At 35.5% G+C, this 14,614-nt stretch overlaps 1 protein-coding gene across 11 annotated transcripts in view; it reads right to left on the bottom strand.

Annotated features, from left to right (window-relative positions):
- Positions 1–14,614, bottom strand: part of Mllt10 (MLLT10, histone lysine methyltransferase DOT1L cofactor) — a 150,774-nt gene that overhangs the window by 49,474 nt on the left and 86,686 nt on the right. For 10 of the 11 annotated variants that reach the window (XM_026782846.1, XM_005354656.2, XM_026782849.1 and 7 more), the window contains 4 exons: positions 13,265–13,520; positions 10,103–10,672; positions 2,776–2,820; positions 1,931–1,963 (listed from right to left, as the gene is read on the bottom strand). In XM_026782846.1, the coding sequence (XP_026638647.1) occupies positions 1,931–1,963; positions 2,776–2,820; positions 10,103–10,672; positions 13,265–13,520 (904 nt within the window). The remainder of the gene's footprint in view (positions 1–1,930; positions 1,964–2,775; positions 2,821–10,102; positions 10,673–13,264; positions 13,521–14,614) is intronic. The other variant, XM_026782848.1, reaches the window with a different exon arrangement.

The raw sequence follows: 14,614 nt of genomic DNA, 5'->3' as shown, positions 1-14,614 counted from the left end.
TAGATAGATAGATAGATAGATAGATAGATAGATAGATAGATAGATAGATAGAAATATGTAAATAAAGAGGGGGAACAATCAAAAGGGGTTGTGTAGAAAAATACTATGAATAGTTATATGCCAAGTACTTAATACACAAAAACCAAAACTTCAAGTCACTCTATTTATAGGCACTTAAAAAAAAAACTATAAGGCTTAAAGAACATTTTTAAGAGAGAAAAAAAAATCTGTATTTGGAAAAAAGGAAAAATCATCAGACAAAATATCATTTATAGGAAATCAACCCTTCATTTGGCTTTATAAACCCCCCCAAAAAAAAGGGCCATTCACTTCTTTTCTTTGTAATGCAGGGTGAAGAAAACACAAGCAAGAATTTTCTCGAACCCTCGAACTACTAAAACCCCAAATGTTAAAGAAAGTTCACATTTATAATAACCTGATGACATTTATTTACCTGCTGAGGAACAAAAGAACTTTTCACCCCAGTGTTTCCTCAGTGCACAGTGGAATCAAAGATCTTTTTGATATCTCATCAAAATTACTCCCAGTGATGTCTACTTTATGAAGTATAGCTGGGCTTAAATTTTTAATATTCCAGCAAGCAATGAACATGTATAAATACAACTGTGCAAACTGAAAAACCTGCTAAGGCTCTTCAGCTTTTATACTCCCCTATGTCCCCCAAAAACCTGTCAAATGTTTAAACGTTGAACTTCTTCTCAAGAAAAGCTTTCCATCCTTTTTCCTATCATTACTATTGCTATTGTCTACAGTTGTTCATTTCCTATATCAGCACATGTACAGGCTTAGTAGGAAAGTCAAAGTTAAACTAAGAGCGAATACAATTCCATGGCAGAAGACTTCTCTACAAGCACAAGGCTCTGGGTCAATCCCCAGCACTGCACAAACCCTGTAAATAAAACACTTTTGTTCATAAGCAACACTTCTGAGTTTCCACATCAACCACCTCTACCCTCAAAGCAATGAGGCTCACTTATATCTGCTCATTATGCCACTTGTCTCTAGTTGACTATATTCTATAAACATCTGACATTATACCCTTTACATAATGCCAATCTGTTACATCAACAAATTCCAAGTTAAAGAAAATGTACTAGAAAATTGCTTGAAATCATAGTCTCAAGTAAATGAGCTCAATTAATAACTGAAAAATAAAGATGACATCATATTAGAGAAATTTCAGGGCCAGCAAGATGACTTAGCAGGTAAAAACACTCACCACCAAACCTAACAACCTGATTCAATCTAGGGAACTTGTAGCACAAGAAGAAAATGGATTCTTCAGAACACACACACACACACACAATTTAAAAATTTTTGAATACAAAAAGATTACAGAAAGTTCTTGGGAAAACTGAAGAAATTCTCATTGTGCAATAATGACCATCACGGTAATTACACTGTTCAAGTGAAAAGTGACAGAATTTGCCTTATATGCTGACTTAGAATTCAAAGCGGCAGAAGATGCGATCCCATTGTGAAAATAGTCCAAAATTTGAAATACTATCTTCCACTTATTTACTACATGAAAATATAAGAGTATTAAAATTAAAGATCTGGAAAAACAAAAATCACATTCCAAATTGAAGTTAAAAGCAAAAAAATTCCTCTTGTATATACTAATTACAAATGCATTAGTAAAAAAGATCACGGAAGCAGACTATTTGCAAACAGAAAAGTTTCAGAAACTTAGAAGAGGCAATAAAAGCCAGACTGAAGATCTTAACTAACCTATCTATGCCTCCTTCTGTAGACAAGTCTACCCTGTTTTTACCAAACAATTAACAAGCTCACTGGAGCACTAGACCTGATCTACTCATCAGACTGTCCTAACTTTCAATTGGGCTTCTTGACAAAAGACAACTTTTGTGATAAATGAACTTCCAGAGAAGATTCTAACAAAACTTACCATTGTGTATTGCATTCAGCAACTCTGAGAAAGCTTTTAAGTAAGGAAAAAAGGATGTCAGGTTAAGATCATTCTCAAACACACAAAAGAAATACATAGGCATAAACTCAGTTTAACAAAATCTCGGTATCTTTGCTTGAATTATTAAAACTGAAAGTTTTATTCTTTTTCCAAAGCGTAACTCCCTAAATGCTACATTTCATTCAGTAGTATACTGCCTAGTAACCTGAGATAATAGGTAGGTGTACTGTCACAATGGTGACCCTTTCTTTAATGTTTTTGAGAATTCCTTTAAAAAAGACATCTACATATTATCTCTATTCATCTATATAGTATCACACTAAAATTGAGTATTACAGGATGTAACAATCAGACTTACAGCATAATCAACAAGATATAAAACAAAATCTCATTACATCTTCGAACCCTACCAAACATTTATTTTCACTTCTTAAACTTCACTGTAAGTTTCAACACATACAGAAGTCAAAACATAAAGCTACCTAATACTAATATATAAATAATGAAAACATATCTACATTGAGGCTAACAGCACCCAAATACTGAAAATAACATTCTCACCAACGGCAGAAGTCACAATTTTGCAACATAAATACTATAGCAAAAGACCAATAATAATTAAAGTTTGCAATATTTGGCTATAATACAGATCCTGAACACAAGCAAAGTATACAAAGGCATCTTCGTAAGACAAAAATATCTACGCAATAAAAACCTAATGCACTTTGAAAAGTAATATTTAGATCTTCAAAGGTGGTATATTATACAAGGCACTGAACTAAGAGTCAGAAAGCCCAGGTTACTAACCCAGTTGGACAACTTACTAGTTGTTGGACAAGCTCCATCATGCCGATACTGCATGGAAATTTCTGTGGATAAGGGGGAAAGGGGAATTAGCAAAGAAACTGCTAGTGACAGAAAAGAAACAGGCCAGAAAACTGGGGGAAATTCATGACAAAGTCCATTTGAGAAGACAAAACAGACCTGCAAGAACAAAAATTATAAAATAGTATTTGCTATATTAGGAACAGGAAAATTAAACCTAATTCTCACAAATATCAAGAATACATATGTGTATGTATAAAGAATAAGAAAAAGGTAGGGTTTACACATCAATGTTCATAGCAAGTATCTGAGAAGTAATGGCTTTGTTATGCCCAACTGACATAAGTTAGAAACACCCAGAAAGAATCTCAATAGGACTGTCTGTATTTGGTAGGCCTGTGGGATTGTCTAAGTCATGTGAGAAGACCCAGTTCACTTTGAATATCACTGTGTGTGAGGTAGAGACACCAAGCTAAACATAAGCACCAAGTATACATTCATTTTCCTCTGCTCTAACTAGAGATCAAAAAGCTCCCATCTTAACTTCTCCACAGTGCTAAGTCTGTAACCTGAAAGTATGCTAAAAATAAGCTTCTTAGCTTTTCGTCAAGCATGATATAAAGAACAATTTAGAAAGGAATCTCTGATCACTGGCAATCTTTTATTTTGATAGAAACAAAAGTGGGTGGGAGCCTTCACTCCTGAGCCGTCAATTTCAAGAACTTGCTTCTCTCTTGACTTTATTTTGAAAACAACACAACATGCTCCATCAAACAATGCTAAACCATCAACCCCTTGCTACATTTAGGTGTGGACGCACCACGCCGTTTTTATGTGAGGATGTAGGACCATTCTGTGGAGTTCTTTACCCACCTCTGCATTAGTGCCAGGATCAAATATAGATTTACCAGGCTTGCATGACAAGCATTTTTATCTGCTAAATGATCTCACCTGTATTCTTTTCCTTTTCAATGTGTATATATGATGTGTGTATGTGAGTAAAGGCACATGTGTGAAGGTCATGGAATAACCTTCCATCTTGATTCAGGGAGGGTCCCTAGTTTTCCACTGCTATGTAGATGAGGTTATCTGGCATGAAAACTGGAGATTCTGGTTTTCCTCCCACCCTGCCAAAGGTGAACTGGAATTACAGATGCACACTACCACATGCTTCTTTACTTAGCATTATAGTTATCTGAACTCTTCCTTAGAGTTCCAAGTAAATACTTGATTTACTGAGTAGATCATCTATCCAGCACCCTAAATCACGAGACCATAAAATGTCATAAGAAGAAAAGTACAAGGTTTGGATTTTCTAAACACTAATATTCAAAAGGTCAGGTTCCAGAGCTAGAGTTAAGAACACTCACTGTCCTTACAGAGTGAACTTGAGCACAGTTCCAAGCACTAATATTATGACAGCTTACAACTTTCTCTAACTGTAGTTCCAGGGCATCCTATGCCCTCTTCTGTCTTCTGTGGGCACAAACATGCATGTAGTATACACACATACAAACACACATCCACACACACACCAACATGCAGACAAAACACTGACACACATAAAATAAAGTTGGGAGTAGGGGCACAAAGCTACCTAAGCACTCATAACCTAAAAGTTTATTTACAGAAAGTAATGGATCAGAGTCTGAGTATTAAGACAGGCATGGTGGCACACCCTAGCACTTAAACAAGAGGATCTCCAGTTCCAAGAGCTCCTTGGCTAAGACAAACAAAATCAAATAAAATAACAATACTAACAACAACAGCAACTGTCCTGTCTGGATTAAACCAGAGTACCTAAGGTGTTCTTTAGAACATAAGACAGTACTGTTACTATAGACTGAATGAGGCAACTCTTTTTTTCTATGAAATTGTGAAATGATAAATTATCAACACTAAGTCCAGAATGTCTTATTTCTTAATCCTGGTACTCACCCTCCCCACCCCCCATCAACTGTGACACAAACACAAGCCTCTTATTTCTATTGGATTTATCCCTTAAATATGCATTTACTCCCTTTTCTGCAAATAATGTAGAGCTACTTTTCTTCTTACTCCAAAGTACAGCTTAATTTCTCTCTACTCTCTTCCAGTGTGATACAAAACTTTACAATGAAATGATTTGTATTACAGCTTAACTGTAAGCACTGGAAGGGCATGTACAGTGACACATGATACGATTCCCATAGAAATAGACTCAGTGCTCACCACTTTTAAAAGACAATACTTCAAAAGACAATACTTCATGCTATGTTAAAAGCACTGTGCTGGCAGTGAAGATATAGTGACAAGACAGAGTCCCTAACCTCACTAGTGTGACAGTTGATCACGCCTAGCCAGTGCTTCCATAAACAAACAAACCATTAGTAACTCACCAACCTGTTGTTAAAACAAACAAAAAACAACTTTTCAGACCCGAGTCTCAACTGCATAGTCTTTAGCTGGCCTGGAACTTTCTAGGCAGACCACGCGGCCTTAAACACACAGAGATCCTACAGCTGCCTCAGCCTCCCTAGACCTGGGATTTACGGCATGTGCCACCATACCTACCTTCTTCCTACTTTATTACTTGTTGGGGGGGGGGGATGACTGGGGAGGGGAAAGGAGTTTGAGACAGCCCTGGCTGTCCTTGTCCTATGAGAACCAAGCTGGCCTAGAACTCAGAGATTCACCAGCCTCTGCCCCCAAGTGCTGGGATTAAAGGCATGTGCCACCACATGGTGATGACTTTTATGGTTAATAAACGATTTCTGAACTTAAAATTTAAGAAAAATTAATTTTTAAATTAATTTAAAGAATGACGGTATTATTACTGAAAATTACACTATTGTCTAAATTTGCTCATACATTCTACTGCTTGCTTAAAGAATGACATTATACTATCAGTTGAATTTTACAACAAAATTTTTCTCAAATCAGGAATTTGGTTTCAGCACAAGCTAAGTATCTGTACGTGTTAGTGTTGTAGAATATTATTTTAAGATGTGTTATATTTGTTTATACTGTTGGAACATTTGTTTTAATGATGTGAAGATGTACTTCATTCTTTTATGTTACATTTGTTTAACTCTGTAAAGCTGTGTTGCACTGCCTGTCCTTTTTTTTTTTTTTTTTTTTTTTTGTTTTTCGAGACAGAATACCTGATTGGTCTAATAAAGAGCTGAATGGCCAATAGCAAGTCAGGAGGAAAGACAGGCAGGGTAGGCAGTCAGATAAAATAAATAGAAGGAGAAAGGAGGAAGATGAGGAGCAAGATAACAAGGGGAGGAGGACATCAGGGACCACTCACCCAGCTATAAAGCTAGCCATGGAGTAAGAGTAAAGTAAGATACACAGAAATAGAGAAAGGTAAAAGTGCAAAGACAAAAAGCAGATGGGATAATTTAAGTTAAGAAAAGCTGGCTAGAAATATTTCAAAACTGGGTGGCAGGACCCCAAAAGAGCCAAAAGAGCAAATAAAATAACCAACTACAGGGCTGGAGAGATGGCTCAGTGGTTAAGAGTATCGCCTGCCCTTCCAAAGGCCCTGAGTTCAATTCCCAGCAACCACATGGTGGCTCACAACCATCTGGAATGAGGTCTGGTGCCCTCTTCTGGCCTGCAGACATACGCACAGACAGAATATTGTATACATAATAAATAAGTAAATATTAAAAAAAAAAGAACTATATAGGTAGACCCGATTAAAAACAAAACAACAAACAAACAAACAAAATAACCAACTACATGTTAGTTTCTTGTCCAACATAATAATAATATTTAATGCATCTTAAGAGCTTAACACAATGTAAAGCACACGCTCAACAGCAGTTGTCAATCCCTAACACATTACTTTTAGGAAGGTATAATCATCCTAAATACACAGTTAGCCAAGCTTCTGGAGAGCACACTTTTTACTCCCAATTTATCAGTAAAAAGCACTCTGTTCTAGATACAAAACTTTCATTAGAAAGTGACAGTGCCTGCCTTTAATCTTAGCACTTGGAGACAGGCAGAACCCTGAGTTCCAGAGTACATAGAGAAACCCTGTCCCTATAATTTTAGCTATTTTAACACATATTTGGTTGCTTTAACACAACTTAAAATTTATTTACATTATTAAGATTTTAAATAATTTATTCATTTGAAACTATAGTATCTTCTAAAGGGAATTCCTTTTAGATAATTATGATTATATAATAGAGAGATAAAAAAAAATGAATTAAGCTTTGTACTGCAATTAATATAACACAAACTCTGCTTACTAAAAGTAACATTACTTTTCATGCCTAAAATCTCCCTGACAGCTTTAAAAAAAAAAAAAAACTCTTCTGAGAACTGTAAATTAGCTATTTTTTAATTCCATTAATCTAAAGACATGTGTTTCAAAGAAGCATTCAAATGTAACTTTGAAATTCAAATATTTTCCGGTTATGTTTCAAAAATTACAGGACTCAGTGAAGACCTTAATAAAAATAAATTTAAGCTTTATATTCTCAGTCAGGTATTCATTTAATTATAACTTTTGCTAAAATAGTATGAACCCAATTTTTATAAGTAAACTTGCATTTAAATTTGCTTTTTGTAGCAAAAGGTTAAGGCTGACTGCTAGGCCCTTATAGTCTCAAGGGAAGTATAAATAATAAACATTTATTCAAATGTGCAATATATTTAAATCTTTTTAAAGAACTTTGTTCCCACTGTAATTTATTTTTCCCACTTCCTGAAACAGTGATTCTGAACCAGAGGCAATTTTGGCCTCCTGGGGACATTTAACAATGTCTGGAGCCATTTTTATTATGGAGGGAGTGCTACTAACAACTAATGAGAGGGGGCTGGGGATTCTGGTAAACATGTAAAAAAGACAAATACTGAATACAAAGACTATCCCACAACAAGTCAGTAACACCAAGACTGAGGACTGACCTTCAACCCCCCCTCCCATGGCATAGTGCTAGCAATGTAACAATTTTACAAATTCCACCAAATTGGGGGCTGTTTACAAAACCACAACAGGCACCAAAGTAATCTATTAGAAACAAACAAAAAAACTCCAGGATGTATGGGGCAACTTTACCCTCAAAACCTCAGTTTTACCAGCTCTGGAACAGGGACATCAACAGCCCTTTATAAAACTATTACTAATTGAGATATAAATAACAATGCACTTAGTGAGAACTAATGTAACAGATAACACAGTGTATTCATACAGAACTGCATATGTATGCTTCTTGGAATGGTTACTGTTATTTTTGCTTACTTCCTCTTACTGAAGTTAATACACAAGCCATTCAAAGATTCTTTTATTTTGTATTTATAAAATATACAATATAAAATATAATGAAAAAAATTTAACTTAACTGTTTTTATACACTATTTCTTCCTTCCCTCATTATGGGCTAATAAAACTGATTTTATCCATAATAGTGTTTCTTAACTGAAATCTCATTTCAACCATCAGAAATCCAAAGCTAGCAGAGAGGTTTACAGTCAAGATTTATTGAAACCCAATTATCTCATATTCACAGGAAAAGAAAAGTGACAGACAAATGAAACTTGAAACTGTTAAAGCTTGGTGCTGAAGAGATAGATGGCTTGGTAGTTAAGAGCTTTTGTAGTTTTTCCAGAGGACCTGGATTCAACAACTATACCGGACAGCTCACAACAGCCTGTTAAACTCATCTCCAGGAGATCCAATGCCCTCATCTATTCTGACTTCCATAGGTGCCCATACATGTGCCACACAGATACACGTAAATGAAAATAACAATAAATCTTTAAAAAAAAAAAAAAGCTGAGGCATGATGTCATGATGTCAGCTAGAGCAGAGGCTAGCAAATGTCTGTGGGTTTCAATGTTCTGAGCAATGAGACAGCCAGAGCTACGTAGGACAGGTAGTTCCCAGCACCCACACGGCAGCTCACAATCGATCATCTCTAACTCCAGTTACAGAGGGATCCTACACATACTGTTGGCCTCAGAGACCACCAGGCACGCAAAAACCAATAACAAAAATCATTAAAATGAATAAAGCATGCAAGTCCAGCATTTTTAAAGACTTAAAACTGTAACACAAATTACAGGTTGCATAGAAGCATACCAGTGACATGAGCACTACATATAAATTCATGTGTACTGTCATAAAAATAATGATAAAAGGTGATGCACACCTGTAATCTCAGCACCAACAAGACATGGATAACTGATTCACAGCCAATTTCAGGCTTATGTGTACTAAATAGTCACTTCTAAACAAGACTAGGACAGTTATTACAAAATCAAAAATAAAAGCAAGGCTGGGGACCATGTTCAAATCTATGTAATCAACTCTAATTTGAGATAAAAATAATGGTTAAAAAATCTCTAAGTACATTTGAAACGAATTTTAAAACAATTCAGGTATCATTCGACATGAAATGTACCTAACAAATACTAACTTTAAGTCAGAGTAATTCACATTATTTGTGTACAATTATAGAGAAAGAGAAAATTAGAGATGAGTTTTACAAAAGACACCAAAAGTCAGTGCAGAACTGTTCACATGTTAAGATGTGAATCCATTATGTTGTGTTAAACATAATGTGCAGGTGGAGCAAAAGCACAATTGGGAAATACCAGAGATGAATAATAAGCTATTTAGTCTATATTTAATAACACACGAGATTATTTGGTGCTTAAATATTTAGCACTAGTTTTGCCAGGATTGTAAAATACTTTCACTTTTCTCATTAGGAAATGAAAAAAATAGTTGAGATGGCTCAAAGGTTTAAATAAATGTTAGCCACCAAGTCTGATGGCCTGAGACTCACAGAGTGGAAGAAAGAAGATAATCAACTGCTCAAGTTGTCCTCTGGCCTCCATACATATGCTACAGTACACATGCCATCTCCTCCTGAAAACTGGCCAGTCATGGAACAGACCACTGCAATTCCAACACTTGGAAGGCTGATTCACGAGGCCAAAAGTCCGAGGCCATTCTGGGTTACAGAGAGATCCAGGACAGTATGGGCCATTTAATGAGTTTCTATCTTTTATTTATAAACAAATATTTTTTTAAAAAAAAATTAAAGTGTCATGTTAATTACCCAGCACTTGGGAGGCTGATCCACGAACAAGAGTTTGAGGCCAGCCTTGGTTACAGAGTGATTCGGGCCAGCCTGGGCTATTTATTAAGCGCCTGTCCTCAAAAAAAATAAACAAATAAATAAAAAATAAGAAATGTCATGTTAATTAAATGTAGCTCACCAATTCAAAATACACTAATAACAATTGTTCATAACTTTCTGGCGAGGGAAAGGAAGGATAGTGAAGAAATGAAATGGAAAACAAGGCACAAATCTCTACCTGAACCAACTGGAGATGAGCCAACACTAAGACTCTGAAGACTTCCATTCCTGAGCAACGTAGGAGATTTCTGAAGACTAGAGCTTGTTACACTTCCTGCAGCTGATGCAACAGATGATGTTGGTGAAGCAGAAGAAACTGAGAGGTGAGAAACATTTTCTTGATTTTTGTTTCCTTTGGGTCGGCCAGGCCCATGTTTACTTTGTTTATTTCCTTTTCGTTTCTTTTCTTTTACAGCTTCTTCTTCTATACCAGAAGTCTGAGCTCGCTTATATCCTGCTGTAGGGAGGCTGGAACTACCCAAATCTCCAGGTGAATTTTCAAAGCTTTTAGGCTGTGAAATAACAGTTGAGGCCACAGGGTGACCCACTAAAGAACTGAAACTATTTACTCCCCCCTCCTGGCTTCCAGACTCTCCTTTATGTACATCTTTGGTTGATGATGACTGCTGGGAGTGAGGATAACCGTCATTCCGCAGATCTGAGTCTGGAAAGCTTAAGAAGTCCTGAGGAGATTGCACTGAACTCCCAGAAGATGATTTTACACTGCCTGGAGTTCCTGAAAAACTGCCTGCAGCAAAACACAAAAAAACACCAAAGGTAGTGGAGGAAAAAAACTTGGGCACAAAGTTCCTCTAAGCAACAGACATAACACAATTATCAAAAAGAAAAGGATGTTTTAAAAGTAAATTATAAAACATAGGTTATAACTCTATGTAACAAAGTTTGATACAAGAAATCAACTTTATCTCTAAAATTAAGTTTAGAACACTTGTCAAAGGCAGTATCACATACTTACTCTTGAATTGTACTGTATTACTAAGACACTAGTTATGTCTTATTTAACCTGATCTTTCTGTTTTGTTTTGTTTTTCAGACAGGGTTTCTCTGTGTAGTCCTGGCTATCCTGGAACTCACTTTATAGACAAGGCTGACCTCAAACTCACAGAGATCCGCCTGTTTCTGCCTCCGAAGTGCTGGAATTAAAGGTGGGCGCCACCACTGCTCATTGGGAACTGTCCTTTGTTCATAATGGAAATGAACAGTCATGATTTTAAAAAGAAATTATCATGTAGAGAGATGGCTCGATGGTTTAGAGTACTTGTTCCTCTTGCAGAGTACCAAGTTTGGCTCCCAGCACCCATAAAGTGACTTACAATCAATCATCTGTAACTCCCATTCCAGGGGATCTTATACCCTCTTCTGAACTCTTCAGGCACACACAGAGTACACAGACAGAACACTCATAAAGTAAATAAATCTAAAAACAAGAATGAAAAATCATGGAAAAAGAGGTAGCTCTTCTTTGCCTCTTTTCCAACTGCTTATTCTCTCCTCACTCTAGTCAAAACACTTAGCAACCCCCTGCCATTATGCAGTTTAAGAAAAACTCTAAATCCTTATGTGCCTAGTAGAAAATTGCCCTGGGAGAAAAGTTTCCATCACCCCTATTTCACAATACTCTTTCCTTGTTTGCCAAATGAAATAAGCAACTAAATTAAACAGACTCAGCTCAGACATCTACTGTTTCATTAAGTCTTAACTGTAGAGTTTGCACAACATATGGGAGACCCTACTCTCAATCCCACACTAAAACACACACATGTACACACATGCACACATACACAATATTAAAAATATCAAATACTTCTATTGGTATATTTAAATTTTCTATAATCCACAGGTAATAAAAACAGTTAATAAAAAACAAGGCCATCTTAAATACCCTAGCTTTGTATTTCAACATTTTATTGGTTACTTCACATAACTATAACATATTTCCTATCTTTAATATTACAAAGTTCCAAAACCACAGGAGCTACCTCTTCAAAATTGAATAGCACTTCATACAAAGAAAAACTTAAGAATACAGCAGGTCTGGTGACCCACACTTATAATTCCTACACTAGGAGGACTGAGAAAGGATGATCAGAATCCACACAGGATATTAAAGGCCATGCTGGGCTGCATCTCAAAAACTCAAATAAACAATTTTAATGAGATTAATTGACTTCTGCTAATACAACATTCATTTAAAATATAAATGAAGTTACATTTAAGGTTAATTAAGGTTTGATTGATTTTCAAAGTGGTATAAAAATAACACTAATTTTTATTTAAATAAAATAGTAACTTTGGCATTTTGTTTTATCTATGCCTACTGAACTTTCTGTCCAAAAAGAAATACATTCACATACATATACCTGGCTTATATTTGTAGCTCCAAATTATTCCTATTATGACATACATAAATATATTTTTTTGTGGTTTTTCGAGACATGAATATATTTTTAATGAAAGGTCAGCAGATTAAGAATCTACTATTTATATATTACCATTAAGACCTTGGGTTTAAGTCTAACAAATGCTTCAACAAAGATAAATGACAGTCCTTTCATTCATTTCTAAGGAAACAACAGACACACAAGTGAACAAGCTACTTAACTTGGTTTCTTTCAAAGTGTAACATTTCTGTTATTCAAGGTATTTGTGTTGACATTTAAAATGACATATAAAGCAAGAACATTAGTGTATATACTTTAAAATGTAACAGTGTTCCTATTTTCCATAAAACTACACATGCCCAGTTAATATTGAACTTCATTCTTTAACCAAACAGTATTTGGGAAACACACTAAAATACTATTTGCCATTTATGTAAAACTCAAATATATAGGGCATCCTGTTGATACAGCAGCCTGATCATAGAACATAGGGCTGTTTAGTAAAAGTCTACTTTAAGCTTTATAATTAATGCACTGCTTATAATATCACTAATACCTACTTGGATTCAATAAAAATTTGCTTAATTCTCATCTACTTACTAAAACATAAAATGTTATTAGGAGAAGTAAATAAAAACAGCTTACAGAAAGAAAACCTATTCTGGGGGGGGGGGACTTTTTCTCCCCAATCTTGATCCCTATTCTATAGCCATTTAAACATTAAAATTACAGTTTAAAAAACATAAATCATTCAATAAACAGAACAAAAGCTCTAGAAACACTTTAAAATGAAACTACTTTTGGAAGTAATCCTACACTACCAACTACTTACATAATCTAGAATAATCCTTAGTCATAAGAAAAAAATGAATTCTTTTACAAAACATTAACAACTACTGGCTACTATCAAAATAAGTATTTTTACTAAAATATAATACCTTGTGGAAAGGGGCTAGATGCTGACACAGCTGTTCCTGGATTTCGTCCACCACCAGGCTTCCTTCCCCTTTGACCTGAGCTGTGAGCTGAAGATTTCTTCCCTTTTCCCTCTGACCCTCTAGCCTCTGAAACATCTTTTCCACTAGAGGTGTGTGCAGAGACTTCCTGGAAATTTGCATTTGTAAATCGTGCTGCCGTATCTTCCAAGCGCTTCAATGATCCAGATATAGAGTTGTTGCTAGTGCTTGTGTAAGTCTAACATTTTGATTCAAAACAAAACAAAACAAAACAAAACACAACACACACAAAAAAGGGGGGGGAGTAAAAGGAAAAAAGAACTAATTATATTTGGCTAAAGAAAACAGTATAAATAAGCACTGAACTTATGTGAACATTTCCATTCTAAAAAAGTCAGGCTCTACCAAAGAAAATCATACTAATAAAACGTATTTTCATTTATTTATTTATTTATTTATTTGTTTGTTTGTTTGTTTGTTTATTTATTGCTGGTTTACCATCTTCACAATCAACCCCAGAGCCTTTCACATGTTGGGCTTCCATACCCCACCCTATCACTACTTTGAAACAAAGTATCTATAATAGATAAGATGACTGACTGAAAGTAAGGCTGCAGCAAGTAATACTTGACCTTATTAATATATTTTAAAAAGCAATACCAAAGGTGTTCATTATTTTCACCAAGAACATACTATTGCTTAGCCATGAAATTATAAGCTTTAGTGTTCAAAACAGTAGTCAGTGTTATAGAGAACAAAAAGAACATCATCCACTAGAGGACTACATGCATTAGGCTCCTTCCTAGAACGTAACAACAAAGTTCCAGTATTTGAAACACAAATCATTTCTCCGCAAACTGAAGTAAAGCTATATGATGTGCATATGACTAAAGGAAAATAAGATAAAGATTGTGTAGACAAGCAGTTTCTGGGTTTAGAGATCATCTTAAATGCAATGTATGGCCAAATAAAGGCAAATAAAGTGAGTGTGGATGTACACAAACTAGATGTATGCTAATTAACATGATTCATAGCATCCCTCAGGAGCAAGAGACTTTATATCACCAGTATATTCACAAGTATCCGATGTGTTTAAATACACTACCTTGAACATAACTAGTAATAAATTTTGAATAAATCTTTGTGATATACCTGTTATCAAATGTAATGTAAAATTAAAAAATCTAGGCCGGGCGGTGGTGGCGCACGCGTGTAATCCCAGCACTCGGGAGGCAGAGGCAGGCGGATCTCTGTGAGTTCGAGGCCAGCCTGGTCTACCAAGGGAGTTCCAGGACAGACTCCAAAGCTACAGAGAAACCCTGTCTCGAAAAA

This window comes from Microtus ochrogaster, chromosome 16 (assembly GCF_000317375.1).
Source record: "Microtus ochrogaster isolate Prairie Vole_2 chromosome 16, MicOch1.0, whole genome shotgun sequence".
NCBI classification, from domain to species: domain Eukaryota; kingdom Metazoa; phylum Chordata; class Mammalia; order Rodentia; family Cricetidae; genus Microtus; species Microtus ochrogaster.
Note: the sequence above shows the minus strand (reverse complement) of the source record. Positions and strands in the feature narration are given on the sequence as shown.